This window comes from Taurulus bubalis (genome assembly GCF_910589615.1).
Source record: "Taurulus bubalis genome assembly, chromosome: 10".
Taxonomy (NCBI): Eukaryota; Metazoa; Chordata; class Actinopteri; order Perciformes; family Cottidae; genus Taurulus; species Taurulus bubalis.
The window spans coordinates 5,876,609-5,893,662 of record NC_136598.1 but is presented as its reverse complement, the minus strand read 5'-3'; the positions used below and the strand labels follow the sequence as shown (position 1 = coordinate 5,893,662).

The 17,054-nt window shown below is 39.8% G+C and overlaps 1 protein-coding gene across 1 annotated transcript; it reads left to right on the top strand.

Moving 5' to 3' along the window:
* Positions 1-6,771: 6,771 nt before the first annotated feature.
* Positions 6,772-16,153, top strand: zpld1b (zona pellucida-like domain containing 1b; the record flags this gene model as incomplete). Its single annotated transcript, XM_079225236.1, has 10 exons — positions 6,772-6,910; positions 8,064-8,284; positions 8,392-8,573; positions 8,886-8,958; positions 10,663-10,760; positions 11,096-11,176; positions 11,392-11,563; positions 11,641-11,746; positions 15,794-15,823; positions 15,981-16,153. 10 exons carry the CDS (start codon positions 6,772-6,774, stop codon positions 16,151-16,153), a joined length of 1,275 nt encoding a protein of 424 aa, XP_079081362.1.
* Positions 16,154-17,054: the final 901 nt, after the last annotated feature.

The following is a 17,054-nucleotide window of genomic DNA, read 5'->3' as shown; positions in this document are numbered from 1 at the left end:
CTTCTCTCACTCAGCGCAACAAAAGACTTTCAGAAAGCAGTCTGGGTTTATCTTCGGGTGCGAGCTCTTTTAGAAAAGTAAAGAAAAACCTCCACCTCCTCCGCAACCTTGCCGTACCCCCCCACCTCCCCTCCGTTTTCCCACCTTGGTGGAGATAATACAAAAAAAATAAAAACTAGGCTATGGCAGACGCGGACCAGGGGAGGGCGGAATAAAAAGAAGCGGAATCCGACAACAACAACAATCACAAAATGTGTGATGGTCTCGGTCTCGTTGCGCCGCTCGGCTCCGTCAGTCAGACGTCTGGGCGGCCGTGATTGCAGGGTTCACTCGCTGACTCATCCGACGACCCGGGTCTGTGTCTCTCATCCCGATGTGGCACACCGGATCCCTGCGTCTCTCCTCCTGCCTGCCTCCGCCGCTCCGCCAGTCGTCGCCGCCGCTTCTCCTCCTCCTCCTCCTCCTCCTCCTGCTGCCGCTGCTCCGCTTTAAAGCGCGATGAAAGAAGAAGAAAAAAGACCACCGAGGAGGGGAAATGGCGGGCCTGCTATGCTGTGCTCTGCGGGTGGAACAAAAAAAAAAGTCTGCACGCACAACACACAGCGCCCCTGCAGAGCCTGAATCAGATGTTACACCGCTGAGCTCCACTTGAGTCTGTTGTGGTGCAGGTGTACACTAACTGACCGCAGGCCAGCTGGAGGGGGGGATGCACAAATGCTCAGTCACAGGAGTGCTAGAGGCCTGGGTGAGAGGATGAGCAGGCCTGCCAGGGTGAAGCAGTGAGACTTTATGGATGTGATGCTGAGTAGAAGCATCTCGAATTTCACCTGAAATCACCGTAATAATACTGTGATAAAGAGTGTGGGTATAAACCAGAAATGTGACGGCCTTGTTTCCATGTAAAAGATGCTCATACATGCTGGTGTGACAATAATCCAAAGAAAAGTAATCCCGACTCGTTAAAATGATGTAGTGGTGGATACATTTATTGTGTCTGAACAACTAGATCAAAAGCCACCCGGTGATTCTAAACAGAGACGTGTTAGTCTATAACAAAGAGACAGTGAGGTGTTCAATTACAAGAAAGTTCAAGGGGTTAAGCTAAAGTCTATTAATCCTTTTTACGCACGAGTCTGTAAAATATAAGAATATAGATATTAACCTTTATCATGGTACAGTGTCCTTTCAAAATGAACCCAAGAGCTTTTATTGTGGTACTATTGTGTGACACGTCCCTTTTTTCAGTAAATATTGTGATACAAAGTTCCTTGTATCACAATATGCATTAAAAAATTCAGAAAGAAAACTAAGAAATCAGCAAATATGACTTATTTTGAAACAACTAAATCAAAACTCTCCTGTGGACGCTAGAGAAGATTTATTCTACAACAATAGAAAGTTGTAAAATATTTTTACAAGTAGATGATTCATTTTTAATGATCTACTTCTAAGTGTATTGAGATTTTGTATGCATATAAGTCTACATGCTTGGTTTGTTAGTGGTATTTCTTGTCGCTGCATGTGTCTCTTTATGGATTAAACCTCTTCCTTTCTTCCCTTTAGTATTATTTAATTGTTTTGAAATGTGTTTTTAGTCCACTCTCCTGTGATGCAGCTTTGCAACTTTGTTTTGAAAATGTTTATACAAATAATAGTTATTATTAGTTTGCACCGGAATGTTGAAAGGACATTTCACCCTTAGATTTAAAGATCTAAATAATACAAGATTGAAACTATATTTAGTCTGACAGGACAGACATTGTTTTGTCTTTGATTAACTGTTAAGTTCTGTAAATATGTCTATTCTTCTAAAGCAATAGGTTAAAACAGTGCTTAAGTTCAAAATGATGCGAGTGGATAGTGGAGGCAGAGCAGAGGCAATTACAAACTGTAATCAAAGCATTAATGTACTGCTGACTGAATTTATAATAATACATCATCATTTATGAGTTGATTATTTTGTGTATTCATAATTTGAGTCTGCTGTCAGATGTTCTGCAGCGTGACACAGTGAGCACAGGGGGGCAGCAAAGTGCCACGATTATCTCCGAATGTTAAAGTCTGTCATGTTGCTCACTTATGGATTGCGGATCGGGTCAAATTGTCAAACTTGCCAAACTTCATGTATTAATGAAACTGACTGTCAAGTTCAGAATAACTGTGACAGAGAGTGTGCAGTAAATAATCCAGCCAAAAATGAAGAATTGAAAACCCATCCAGTTCTTCCTTTCAATTTTCACAATAACTTTTTTTTTCTGCTTGAATATTAATTTAAGCCAAATTCAGTTTTCACGTAACTTATTCAGTGTATTTGTGGATACTTTATCGATTATTCTGTATCTAATCTTGATTTCCTTACTCCATGTGTATGCATGCCGATACATGAGCTGTGTGAAATATAACAATATATGTTTCCTCTGAAGGGCACGTTAAAGAAAACCAGTGCTCCTCACTTGTTGTTTTCTTAATTTAGGGTTGGGTTTCATACATAAACAATAAACCAGTCTCTCACCTTGGATTTTTTTGTTGTTAACATTTCAGAAGAAATCCCCTTGAGAAAAAAAACCCTGTTGTGTTAATAATCTGCATCTAATAACCTGGACCACAAGTTTCATAAACCGCAACAAATCAAAACAATCTTAACATTACTCACTGAGGATCAAGTTGCAGCATGTCCTTTGGTGAGGGGTTGACTTTCCCGGCAGTGTTAAAACTGGAGCGTCACATTACAGCCAGTGCTCTCACGGGTTTTGTGATGCAGCCCAGAGTGTAAGTTAAATGTGTGGATGTTTCAAGCTGATCAGATAGAGATGGCAGATCTAAGTGTGGCGGTCCCTCCTGAGCCATTCAAGATGAACATGCACTGCTTTGAAAATCCACATGATACACAAGACAATTAGAACTGTTTTGGATGTATGTGCAAATGTTTTTCGCAGAACCACAAGTGTATGATTTCACCTTGTATCCTAAAGAAAGTCATGTGACTGAAACACAAGCACAAAAGTAGAGACTAAACATTGGCTAAATGGGCCATTTGCTGGGTGGGATGTGTAAAATAGACAGGAAGGTGATGGGTGCACCATATGTATTCATTTCATGTGGATGTTGCCATCTGATCCTGTTTGCTCTGAATGGCACTTGTCTGCTTGTAAGCATTTGATTTCAGCCCTTCCTCATCAGAGGGCCGATCAGCAGCTGCCTAGCAAACACCTGCAGCCACCTGTGTTTCTCAGGGCTCTGTCCTGTTTGGCTTCAAGTCCAGATCTGTTTCTGACACGCAAGGCAACAGGATGAGTGACACACAGGAGATGTTTTTGATGAAATAAATTGTATCATGAGTAGGAAGGGAACAACAATTAAGCATGTATTGTTCTATGTGCTCTTATTTTTTTTTAAATGAATGGATATACACACACATACAAAAAAAAGACAAGTTTAAAAAAGATGCGCGGGGAAACCCCTGGGCAAATTAGCTTTGGTCTTCCCACACACACAAACATTCCCCCAAACTACTTGGCCCAGAGCCCTCAAAACCTTTTTCACTGCATACATTTTGACTGAAAAGCACAAGCACAAACTAATAGCACTGACGATGGTATCATTTTATTAAAGCATCCCAGTAAGCAATGACAGAAGGATCAGTGTGTGGAATTTACTAGGATCTAGTGGCGAGGTTGCAGATTGCATCCAACTGAAACCCCAATGCTCACCCGCGTGTCAGAAAACAGTGGCTTTCAAGGAAACGTAAAAAACACAAAAGGCCCCATTTAGAGCCAGTGTTTGGTTTGTCCCTTCTGGGCTGCTGTAGAAACAACAATTCTTAGTTTCAGGTAATTATACATCAATAAAAACATAGTTCAGAATATTATATTCCATTTTTGACAATAAAGCTAAACTATTGTTTTGTGGATGCGAGACAACGCAACCAGATGATGTAATTAATGTAGGGCCAGTAAAACATCTAACAATGGAAAACAATGTGGAAAGCATGAAGGAAATATGAAATTTCTGTGTGTTTCATGTATAAGTTTGATGAAGGTTACAGTCCCAGTCGTTTGTCAGGAAATTGTGCTCCATTTGTGCTCCACTCAGGTTTTTATTTCTTTATGTGCAAACTGGAAATGCACATAAAACAGGTGGATAGAAACCACAAAACCAGGAACCTCAAACTGAAGCAGCTAAATGGTCAGTCAGCCATCATTCATTTGATCATTTACATCTGCATTCTCACTGTGACATGCCAAAGTGTCTTCAGTGATTAAGGCTTATTTTCTGCCCCAGATTTTATATTATGTCAGTTCATTTGGGAACATTTGTGATTAACCACAATATTTCCCTAACCCGGACAAAACATTGTAGTTGTGTAACCTTCGCGATTCCACTAATGACTCCACAGCATCGCTATCCGATTGTCCGGCTGTAATCCTCATTGTTGATAAAACCAAACTGTTAGATAGATAAATGCAGTACTGAACACATGTTGACCATCATGAAAAATCTGAGATCACCAAAGTTCACACAGACAATGAACCACTGCACCAATGTGCACAGCAACGCATCCAGCATTTATGGTTTTTACTCTGAACAAATCAGATTAATCTAGAGTTTTGCATGATTTTAGTATTTTGACACAGAGCCCCTCTATATAACAGGGCATCAAAGACAAAAAAGGTAAAAAAAAAAAAAAAAAGATGGCCCGTACCATTCCAGTGTTGTGTTTTTCAAGTGCGTATTACCTAAAGATTTGCAATTAAACAAATTAACACAAAGTATTTGTCATCCAGACAGCCTAGGGCCTCGGGGAAAATGCTTATTTTGCTCGGTTTTTAATTCAGCCGTGGTCCTGCAGATGTGTCTAATGTTGCATCTGTTCTCAGACGACACGAGGGAATGAAGACAGTTAAGAACAAATAAACTTTGAAACTCCACCTGCAGTGGAAGATCATGTGATATACAATACAATGTGATGCGAAGCTCCAGAAAAGCTCATAAATTGATCTTGTGGTCACAAAGGTAAGCTCAATAAGCTGTTTGCCTGCTTAACAGCGACTGAGTGGCGGCAGGGCACAGTGTGTACTGATAGCTCCATCAGCTGTTAAGTGTTTGTGAAGTGAGGAGTCCGCAGGCAGTCAATGCCAACATAAAACAGGTAAGAAAACGTGTTTTGAGAAAGTGCGAGTCACCGCAATCACAAGAGGACCTTGAGCATGCAGCCCTAACTGGCCACCATATATTACATTCTGCTGTAGCACAATGCAAGATTAGCAGTGGAAAAAAACAGATGTGTCCACTCACTCAGTCACAGCCGAACACATAACCTCTGCACAGGCTTACACCTGGGCCCTATTCTTCGTACCTGGCTTACTGAGCTAGCCGGCTAATTTTCAGGATAAGATGACGTAGGTCTGGCTTTTCGGTTCCTCGAAGCAAGTTTAGAAAAATCACCATAGCAACACAGCCAAAAATGTAAACCTGCTCCCGCGCAGGCTAACTGAAATTCACTGGATAAGCTAGCCACTCCCACCAGACACAAAAGGCAGCTCCTTCCTCATTGATGAAGGAGCGATATTAGTTATATTAGTTTTATAGGGAGAGAGTTCTTCCAGATCTCCAAGATCCGTTCTCACATCTTGATGACTTCCTGTACGAGCGCTATCGATTCTGCCGACAAGGAATCACATATTTCCGAGAGCTTCTCGAACCACGAACATTGAACACCCAATAGACAATTATTATTTGAGGCTCCAACATCCCCTATTTACACCTCTTTGTATACATCTGTTATGTCTTCTAATACCCGTTAAATATATTAAAATAACTTCCGTTATGTAGGGCAGTAAAATAAAAGGGAGTGGGTTATCTCAAGGCCGAGTAACAAACCATAAAACACACAAGAGGTTCCACTTTTACCTTCTGCAGCGCGGTATACACGGTGCTGGAGCTGTACACGCCACTGAATGTCTTGACTCTAAGTGATGGCTTGTGCATCACAATTACCCACACACAGCCCTGCATCAGACCGTGAGTTGACTTTTATGTTCATGTGAATGTAGGCCACAGCAGCAGCCGATGACAGCTTAATTCAAGGGCTGGGCCCCCCCTGCTGAGGCCCACCGTTTGTGTGAGCTGACAGACGGAGATCAGACTGAGGAGAGACGAGTGGGAACCCTCCGAGTACGCTCAGGTTTCTGGGCGCTGTGAAAAGATTTGTCCAGGCCATTCAGATCTGATGGAGTTTCCCATGTTCTGCAATGCAGCAGAGTTTTTGTCAAAGTGTTTGGATAATGAGTCCCTCTATCTTTCTCATCACACTAAACAGATACACGTAAGGCTGATTTGTGTTTAGTTTAGGTCCCCCATGCCATCAAAAACTACGTACCTCAGTGTTGAACTTTTCTCTCGTCACATACCAGGGGATGAGGGGGTCCATCCAATTACTTTGGGAAAGGCAGGAAACAGGTGCAGAAAAAGAGAAGTGGGGATGAAATGAGCTGGAAAGAGGGTGACCTCAGTTTAAAAGGGGTTGGGTAATAGTGGTTTGAGCCAACATGAGCGCCTGAGGTAAAAGGGGGCAGAGGGAGCAGGATAAGAAGGATCAGGGGACCTGAGGAAAGAAGGTTGTACTACTTTGATAGAGGTCAGAGCGTGCAGCAGTCGAGCAAACAGGCGAAGCTTTGGGGGCATTGTTTTTTAACATTTGATTTTGAGATACGGGCTGTTTTTTAACACGAACCTGAGTAATGTGGATAATGCAATGTTGACCTTCTGAAGATGATACTGGGCAAACCTCTCTCAGGTGCACAAATGACACAAATGTGCTTTTTCTTCCTGCTGATGAGTAATGCCGCTTCGGTCTCCACACAGTTTAATGGATACAACTGTGACGCCAGCTACCACAGCAGGTTTCCTGGTGAGCATACTATCACATAATATGGTTTCTCTTTCCAATCTTCTGCCTACAGGGGTGAAACACAGGTACAACTTTGATGCATCGTTTATAACACTTTACAGCACACTATAATAGCAGTAAGCAAATATAATATCATTTTCAATACGCTTAATAATACGGTATAGCATATTATATGATTACACACATGAACATGGCTTTCAGTAAGATATAAAGCATTTATTAACTGTTTATACGCACGTACAAATCAATGTTTATGGCTACATTTAAAACTTATGAAGACAACTTACTACATATGACTAACCATGTTACCAACTACAACTACTGCAACTATGTTATATTATGTTATTATGCATTCATCATATCATGCATTCTCCACTTGAAGTAGCTGAAGTGGTTAAATTGTACTTATCAACAAGGAGCGATTATGTGCGATGAGTACATTACTTTTGATACTTAAAATATATTTTATGATAATGCTAAAATTTTACTGTTGAGGACACTAAGATCATGTCCTCCTACAAAGTTTCCAGAAAAAAATATTTAACAGCTACCTAAATAGATTTACTAAAAAAATAAAATCATAAAAATATTATATATAGGATAGACACAATAACATAAACACTTCATGGATAAGGACATACGGTTGTAAACTTTGGTTGCTTCTTTAATTTGGTTGATTTTAGCTCAAAATATATCTCATATTCAGTTGAAAATTCACATATGAAAGTGCTCATTGTCAAACCTCTTTCACAGCTAATGAATATCAGGAACTGGACTTCAGGCTTACATGCTTCGCCTTTGAGCAGTGGTTGTGATTTTAAGTATTTTTATTCTCATCCCACTGTATTTTAGTTACAGGTTCTACTGGGATTCAGTCCCACCAACTAATCAGAGACTATTTTCCTCCTGAAATGTCAGATGACTGCTTGTAGCTTGGCAGCTGCACTCTGAGTGACAAGAAGCAGGGGGCCGCTGCACCAAAACGTTGCACGAACATGTGATTGCTTGTGAAGACTCAAAAAATGTATCTGCAAATGTTCTAATCATTCCGGCAGCAGTGCAGTTGCTTCCAATAATTGCTGTATTGTAAACCACTGGTCTTACAGCTTTTTTGTTGTTTCATGTGTTAACTCTTCCTCCTATGTTCCTCCAGGTGAGCGGGACATCAGTGTGTACTGCGGGGTTCAGACCATCACCTTGAAGATCAACTTCTGTCCCGTGCTCTTCTCCGGCTACACCGACGCAGATTTGGCTCTGAACGGTCGCCACACTGACGCCCAATGCCGTGGCTTCATCAACAACAACACCTTCCCCACGGCGGTCCTGTTCAGCATCAGTCTCAGCACTCTGGAGGCCTGCGGCAACAGCCTGGTGGTAAAGAATACACAAACACAAGCATATAATCAATAAGCTATTTCATCATGTTGTTTATTGACTTGGGAAAAAACTAAGTGATGTGGCTGAGACGTTCCCCTCTGCAGGTCAGCACAGCCTATGGGGCCAATGCTTATGGGAACATGTCTCTGGTACAAATTGGGAATGTCTCCGGCTATATCGACACCCCTGACCCGCCAACTATAATCAGCTACCTGCCTGGTTTGTTGTACAAATTCAGCTGCAGCTACCCACTGGAGTACCTGGTGAATAACTCCCAGCTGGCATCGTAAGTTGCTGCCCAAAAAATCCTGTTCAAAAGAGAGCTTGACCTTCAAAAAATTACTTAGGGGATTTAATATTAAGATTCATTCATTTAATCAGGAATGAATTAAGATTTGTTTATTGTTCTCCTAAACTGCGATGACAATTAAGCGCCTGGTTTAAAAGCCTGAGTGGGTTTGTGTCATATGGTATTCTGAGAACCATTTATTTTAAAATATGCATTCTTAATGATTTAGATGCTAATTTACATGCATGCATTATGCTAAATGTTTTGCCACATAACGCATTGAAATAAATGTCTTGAATCTATTTACAGCTCCTCTGCTGCTGTAACTGTGAAGGACAGCAACGGTACATTTGTGAGCACGTTGAGTATGATTCTGTACAACGTGAGTACACAGCTGCGTTCAGCCTTTTATATGCAATCATTTCCATTGTAATGCATGCATTTTCAAGTTTTGGATTAGGTCATAATTTTTTTAATCAAGTTATTGTTTTCTTTTAATTAATCTGTAAGCTGTTTAAAAAGTATAGTTAGCGAGACTGAAATATCACTAGATTTACCCTTACAAATGATCTTTTTGTCAACAAATACCATAAAAAGATCAGAACCAACAATGAATTCAATGTTTTTTTTATTTTGTTACAATTAGCATGGGCACAATGTTTGTTTTGGAATCCATCCGACTCCCAAAAAAACACTTGCTTCTGCATATACGCCCCAAAGCACCAAATATCTCTTAATCTGCCACTGAAAAAAGTCCTCAACAAATGTACGATCGCATCTAATGCACCTATTTCTGTTTGAGTGATGCTTGCTTAAAGCTACGGTGTCCAGCTGTTTTAATGAATCAATAAGCCTTGCAAAAAAATGAAAGTACATTTTAGGTGCTAAATTATATTATAAGATAATTATTATAGCAGCAAACATCTATTTGCTGTGGCTAGATATAATGGATTAATGTCTCCAGAATTAAGTCACACTCTTTCGGTGTGTGTTATAATCCAAGCTTCTCTCTGCTTTGTTTGCGTAGTCGGTCTGACTGCGTGTGCATGTTAGTGCAATTTGGGATTCTGCACCTTTAAAGATTTATGTTTTAGGTGGACCAAACCAACCCTGTCTCCTAAAAATTACGTTCCCCCAGAACTAATACGCATTCCCAATTACGTTTGATCAGAAACGTATCTCCTCCCTGATTATGTTTGTGTTTGACGTATTGCACATACGTTGATTATACACGTATAGGTTGATGAAACATCTTAACTGTAACAGTACGTTGTGTTTGACATATTACAATATTTCTGTAAGACCAGTACAGTAAAGATGTTTGGATGTGGTCAGAAATGTTCTGAACACATTCATATCAGTTAGTATTTTGAAAACCGGATGTTGGGTCCCGTGACTCCTTCCGCCCGTTTGAATATTTTTCACGTCAGATTCTGCACTTGATGTGACCACAGAGATCCGAGTGTCTGCTGATGATCGCAGTGGTTTACTGCACTAGATGGAGTTCATCACACACTTTGGGCTGCATTCACAAACAACCCGACTCAGAGAAGACCGGAGCCGGCGCGAAGGAGGCCGTTAGCGACGGCCTGACGGCGACGCCAAGCGTCTGAAGACCGAGCCCCGGTGCACGCAGTAATACGTCAAACACAAACATAAAAACAATAAAACAAAAATACGTGTATAATCAACATACGTGTTTAATCAACCTATACGTGTATAATCAACGTATGTGTAATACGTCAAACACAAACATAATCAGGGAGGAGATACTTTGGGGGAACGTACATTTTAGGAGACAGGGTTGAACAAACAGTACTGAGAGACACAAAAAGGCTGTCAAAGTTAGGAAGTAACGAGAGATGGATTAACACACTGTTGGTTTTGGTCTTTTCAAGGAATTTTATTGGCAATAACAACAATATTGAAAATCATGCCTTGGAATTTTGCCAGCCTTACAATTTAAATGCTTATTATGTCAAGACTGAGCCCATTTGTTAATTCCAATTTTACCATTTCATATATTGAGTGAAAAAACAATCCTATTTTCCTTTCTTTCTTTACTTTGACTTTTTTTTCTGGACAGGATTCAACATACAATCAACCTCTCTCTATTCCAATGGCTGGACTGGCTCTGAAAACCAGAGTATTTGCTGCTGTGAAAGCCACAAACTTAGACAAACGGTACAAGATACCATCATGTTTTTCATTATTGAATCTTTATTTTCTCGTAGTTTTCAGAACTCAAACATTGTTCATGTAGCGGACATATTTTTTTCCATTACTAGAACAACTTCAGTAAAGCAAAGACAATATTTTGGTCAATCACAGCTTTCCCACCATCATTTTTACGGATTCAGTCCTCTTTTTTCTATGGTTTGCCTACATTCATTATGCCATTATGTTATTATTCTACATGAAGGCGCCAGTCTGTAGCAGAGAAAGCCCTGATCTGTGCTTTCCCATGTGCAGTTAGATCTCTATCCTCCATCCCGGCTCACAGTTTTGTCCGTCTGCAGGTGGAACATCTTGATGGACTACTGTTACACAACCCCCTCAGGGAATCCTAATGATGAACTTCGCTATGACCTTTTCTTTGGGTAATCTCGCTTTTTTTTTCTTTCAAGATGATGACTTGATAAACCACAAAAGGGAGTCATTATCTATTCAGGCTCTCCAAAGGGCTTATCCCGAATGAATGCTACTTTTTTTTCTTCTTAATTAGTGCTTAAGCATAAATCTAGACGTCAAATCTGTCATTGTTAGTGTGTGCATGTTCATGTGTGTGTACATTTTGTGTACTCTTTTGACACAGCTGCTACAAAGACCCACAGACCACAGTTTTCGAAAACGGAAAGAGTCAGTCGGGCCGTTTTTCCTTTGAGGTTTTCCGTTTTGTTAAACACAGACACCAGAAGATGTCAACCGTGTTCCTGCACTGTGTCACCAAGCTTTGCCGGGCAGACGACTGCATCATGCTCATGCCGGTAAGCGTAAAATCATGAATCACAGTTTGTTACTTGTGACCTCAATGAGGACTGAAATCGGATGATGTGATTGGCAGATTTGTGGGCGAAGGCGCAGGCGGGATGGGGAGGAGAGCCTTGATTCCCCACCAGCGGCATCTGGGACCGCTGTCATCACAGCTGGACCAATCATCACCAGGAGTGGTATGAATGATAAACTGACTCTTACAGGAATAGTTTGACATTTTTGGGAAAAAGTTTATTGGCTTTCTTGTTGAGTTAGATGGGAAGACTGATATCACTTACTGTTAATGCCAGAAGCCAATTAAGTCAACTCTTGTGTAGGCAATCGATCTCCTGCAAAACAATTTTAATGTTGTTCAAAATACCCTTTTTCAACTGAAACTTGCTCTAAATACAGATAAGACAAAACTTAAGTTGTTTTCAAACAGTCGGAGTAGCCCACAGCATATCTCTTCGGTGGTCACTCTTGAAGGAAGTGAAATAGTGGTATTTTGATTGATGTCTCCCTCACTTTTCAGCCACATGTGCAATACCTGGTGAAAAAGTTGAGGTTAAAACTGGGTTTTTATTTTCAAAATAAGCTGTGCTTTTCAAATAATGTAAAAAAACAATTAGTTGCGGCTACTTTTTTATGTGTGTTGGACTATAGTGATCTTCTTTCTATGCATGCCTCTGCTAACTGTCTTCGTAGAGTGGACGCAGCTTACCAGCTTCACTGCGGTACATTACACATTGTAAAGCTCTGACTCACCACTGTGAGTTACTCTCGGGTAGGACGGCCTACTTTGGCCTCCTGTAGGCTCTCTCATTGGTACACCCTTATTTATAAGACAATCCTTGGTCTACTCCCAAACTACCCGTGTGTTTTCATCATGCAGAGAAGTGTCGGACAATACTCTTTGTGTTCTCAGGTCTTTTTTATGCTCACTGTCCCAAATGCCAGAACGGAAATGCGAAAAGGGCTTTTGTGTACTTTGCACCCTCATCTTGGAATATGTTGCAGAATGTTTTAAAGCTCAAAAAACTGATACCACTGACTGCTTTTAAATCTAGAATGAAAGAAATAGAGGCAGGTTCCCTAAAATGTAAATGTTTCTTAAATTGACTCTGTTATGTCACTGTCTCTTAACGTTTAGTTTCTTTTGCCTTGTCTTGTTCTGTTTTCTGTCTGTAACTATGTGTTTTTTATACTGCTGCCTGTCTTGGCCAGGTCTCCCGCGAAAAGGAGATCTCAATGGGACTCTCCTGGTTAAATAAAGGTTTAAATTAAAAAATAAATAAAAGTTATCTTATCATAAAGACTCACTGAAAGCTCACTAAAAGTCACTAATTAACTTGTTTTATCTTGTTAAGTGTGGCTTCAGCTGCAGGGGTCATAGACCCTGCAGCAAAGCGCACTTCATGTTCTCCTGCGGGCTTAATAATGATCATCATAGTCCCACAAAAACTTTGGCGCGTATCTCCTCCCATAGCGTTGCCAGCACATGCGTAAAAAAATACATCAAAACGTGCGGCCTGATTGGGAATCGTGTGCTATGACTTTTCTAAGAGATTCGACCGGCCATTTTCCCGAAAAGTGCAAAAAACGGAGAGAAATTGTCCCATTCACTTGACTGGGGTTTCGGACTGAAGAGAGCAAAAAAAACATTCATCTTTGTGCCCACAGTGACTCGCCATTATTTATCGTAGAGAAATGATTTAAAGTTTAAAACGTTGACAAAAGTTTGGAGTTTATTTGCTCAATTGGGCATTTTTTGATAGCTAGCACAGTTTTCATGTAATTATTGTTCAAGTCTAGGAAAATGTGGGAACCATTTCAGAGTTTACAATGGGTGTGTATGGGGCAGGTTAGAGCTGTGATGTCATTCCTAGAGCACGAGGAGCTGTGTCCTAACGAACCTTTTTGTATTTGTATTTTGCCATTCACTCCACAATATTTACTTTTGAGGCATAATTTATATATGAAAACATTGGAAATATTTTGCCGGTGGTACACATGCGTCGTGGAATCCAACAAACGAATACTGTTTTGTCAGCAAGCCTGAAAGCGACATGAAGTCCAGGCAACTGCTCCATCAACCTCCATGTTAAATCGGACCACAATGTTCTCTCATGACGGAAACGTGAGCACTTTACAAACTGAAGTTACGCTAGTCATTTCTAAATCCTTACAAATATTTAAGTAGTCGGAAACGTTCTCAGAAGTCTTGTGCTTCTCATGATTGCGTTATTTTCGTGATGGGATTCACGGTTGTCTGTCAAATACAATAGTTTGAAAGGTTGTTTTCTCATTAAATCCACAGTCCAGTCTCCCGCGCTGTGACAGTGTCACACCTGTTTTAAGTTAGCAATCAAGGCAGTCACCATGGCAACCAGTGACACGCGGGCACAGATGCGGGAGGAACACGTGTGATCACGTGATATGTTGCAGCAAAGTGCTGTCCCATTCATATTTACACCATCAAGCCCTCACAGCTAATGTTGGCATATATATATATATATATATATATATATATATATATATATATATATATATATATATATCCAATCCACACATAAGTGCACACGTGAATAATATAAATACTGAAAATAATATATAAATACAGTGAATAATACTGTCGCGTGCACTCAGACTCTTGACTTTTGATCATATTTATGCAAAAAAATTATAATATTATTATTTTTTTTTTTTTTAAAGTCAAGGAGTTATTCATTCTTTAGAGATCAAGGACAATAGGGGCTGGTATTCATATGCAATCACGTGATATGTTGCAGCAAAGTGCTGTCCTATTCATATTTACACCTCATCAAGCCCTCATAGCTAATGTTGGCATATATATATATATATATATATATATATATATATATATATATATATATATATATATATATATAATGTACCTCAATAACACATCTCACTACCGGTAATGTATATATTTTGCGACGTCTTACGGCAGTAGTAGCCACAAATTTCTTGTGAAATTTTCTAGTTTGTTTTATTATTGTATGTATACAAAAATGTGATATTGTGGTTATTAGTGAGCTTTAGAGGGACTAGTGGATTTCGCTACCCTTAACAAAGCCATGATAGCTGTTTCCCCATAATTCCCTGTCTTTATGCTAAACTTTGCTAAGCTAAATGGCTAGTGGTATTCATATTTAATTTAATGATCATTACCACATGAGAGTGGTATTGATCTTCTTATCGAACTCTGCAAGAAAGCTTAACACTGAAAAGAGGTCCACGTGCAACAATATTCAACACCCTCTGATATATAACACCCTCTGGAGCACGTATTAACCGCTTTGCTTTTTGTCAGAGAGTTAGGTGTTGGTCGGTTTAGTTAAGCTTTAAGATTGGAAACGGGAATACTGCTTGCCTGGTCACCTCTCTCACATAATCTCCTCTACAAACACAACTTGTCATTTGTTCACATTGGTTTTCTTTGCAGATTAAAGAAACCCAATGGGATCTCATAGAAATGTGTTACATGACAACATCTTGACAACACACGGACATACAGAAACAATTGAACGTGCTTGAACACCAATGGCCATTGTTGAATGTGTTTGTTGAGCCATCCACCTCCTCTCCCAGCCACCTGAAGTAGTCCTCTGACTGTTATACTACGTCACTCTGAGCATATTCAGGTGGATGCATTTAATTAGAGTGTCCACCACGTCATAGGATCCTATTGTCTTTCCATTGGCATTGTTTCCGTAGTGCTCACACATCATTTTAACACAGGATGTGCCACCATCCAGCAATGTGCTGTTAAGAGGTCGTGGTCATTATGTCCCGTATTTCTCTGAGATCAGACTGGGAAACCTGATATATCGTGTCAATTAGTGAGCTTTAGAGGTGCTTGTAGGCATATTGTTTCCCCTCTGGGCAGAACCAGAACCAGTTTTCCTTGTTTCCAGTTTGCATGCTAAACTAAGCCTACCGGTTTCAACGTAACTTTTTTGAGAGTGGTGTCAATCATCTTCTCTATCTCCAAGCAAGAAAGCAAAGAGGTGTATATCCCAAAATGTTTAACAGTTCCCTTGAAATAAATAAATATATCAATACATCCACAGAGCCATTTAAGATAATGTAATCAGTTTAAAAAAAAGGCACAAAATGCTTATTTCTCATCGATAACTCAAAGTGTGTATTAAAAAATGTGTAATAAATGTAATCTGTAAATTATGATAATAAACATTATTTAAAATATTTCTTTCCAGATGAAACTCCTGTGAACAACTCCCAACTTGGTAAGCTCCCTTATGCAATGTTACAAAACCGAGAAAGGTTTCAAATATCACGTGTGACTGATTCCTGATAGGTGTAGAGTTAGTAGATACCCATGGAAATTGATGATTTAAGGCAAAGCACATGTCTGTTTTATGTTTCTGCTTTTCTCCGCCCCAGCATCTGGAGACCCCTCCCATCCAATGAACCCAGTGACCAGTGCTCTGATTTCAGGCGTGGTCATGCTGGGTGGGTTCAGTGTGGGCTTCCTCCTGTTGTCACTCCACCTCCTGCAGAAGTCCCGCCTCCCAACAACCACAGCAGCAGGTGTTTGGAACACCACCTTTAAATGAGTAAACAGCTGCAAATAATGACCTCTTGGTCCTGAAAATATATGCAGAATGTTTTCACATGTTGGGTACACAAACTGAACAATGTGTACATGTGTACTTCTCTTTGAACACGCATTATTAAATGTGGATATTTTATTGTTGTAGGTGTTGTGTATTTATTGTCTTCAGTATCTCAGTATTCTTGTTATTCATCATCATCTATTATTTTGTCAATTACAGTATTTACAGAAGCTTTACACTCATAACTCCAATGATAATGGACAAACACACATTTTTTCGATGAAAATTATTATTCTTTAAAAATCTTTTTTAAACGTGTTATAATATGTTATCATGTGGCTAATATCAGATTCCAGTGTGGTCACAATCCTGAACTGACCTGCATGACTCTGCAAAAGAACAATAACAAAGACATTACAGGCTGACGTACAAAAGCAAAAATGGAGGCCACCGAAGTCGGCGTTTACAGTTCATGCATAAGTTGATCTGCAGTGGAAACCAGCAAATTTGTGGGAAGATGATAACAAGGACGATGAGAAAAAAAAGGTTTAATTTTTTTCAGTCTGTCTTTTTGTGGAGCAATCACTTCTACTCATGTGGAGGTTGCAGAGTCTTAGACAGGATTGGTTGGATCTAGTGGCATAAAGGTTGAGTGAATTCCCCTTCAAAATGAGATGGTACACCTCAAGGGGTTTTATCCTGATGCATCAATGTAATAACAGAAGTAGACATAGTACTAAAAACATATTAACATTTACATCATATGTATTTTGCAGAGTGCAAAGGGTGCTGGAATAGATATGGGATGATTTATGTAACGAGTTGCTTTATAATCATGAGTTAGGTGATTATGACATTATATACAATGTGCTTATAGTTATATCTGACAGTGATGTTAATT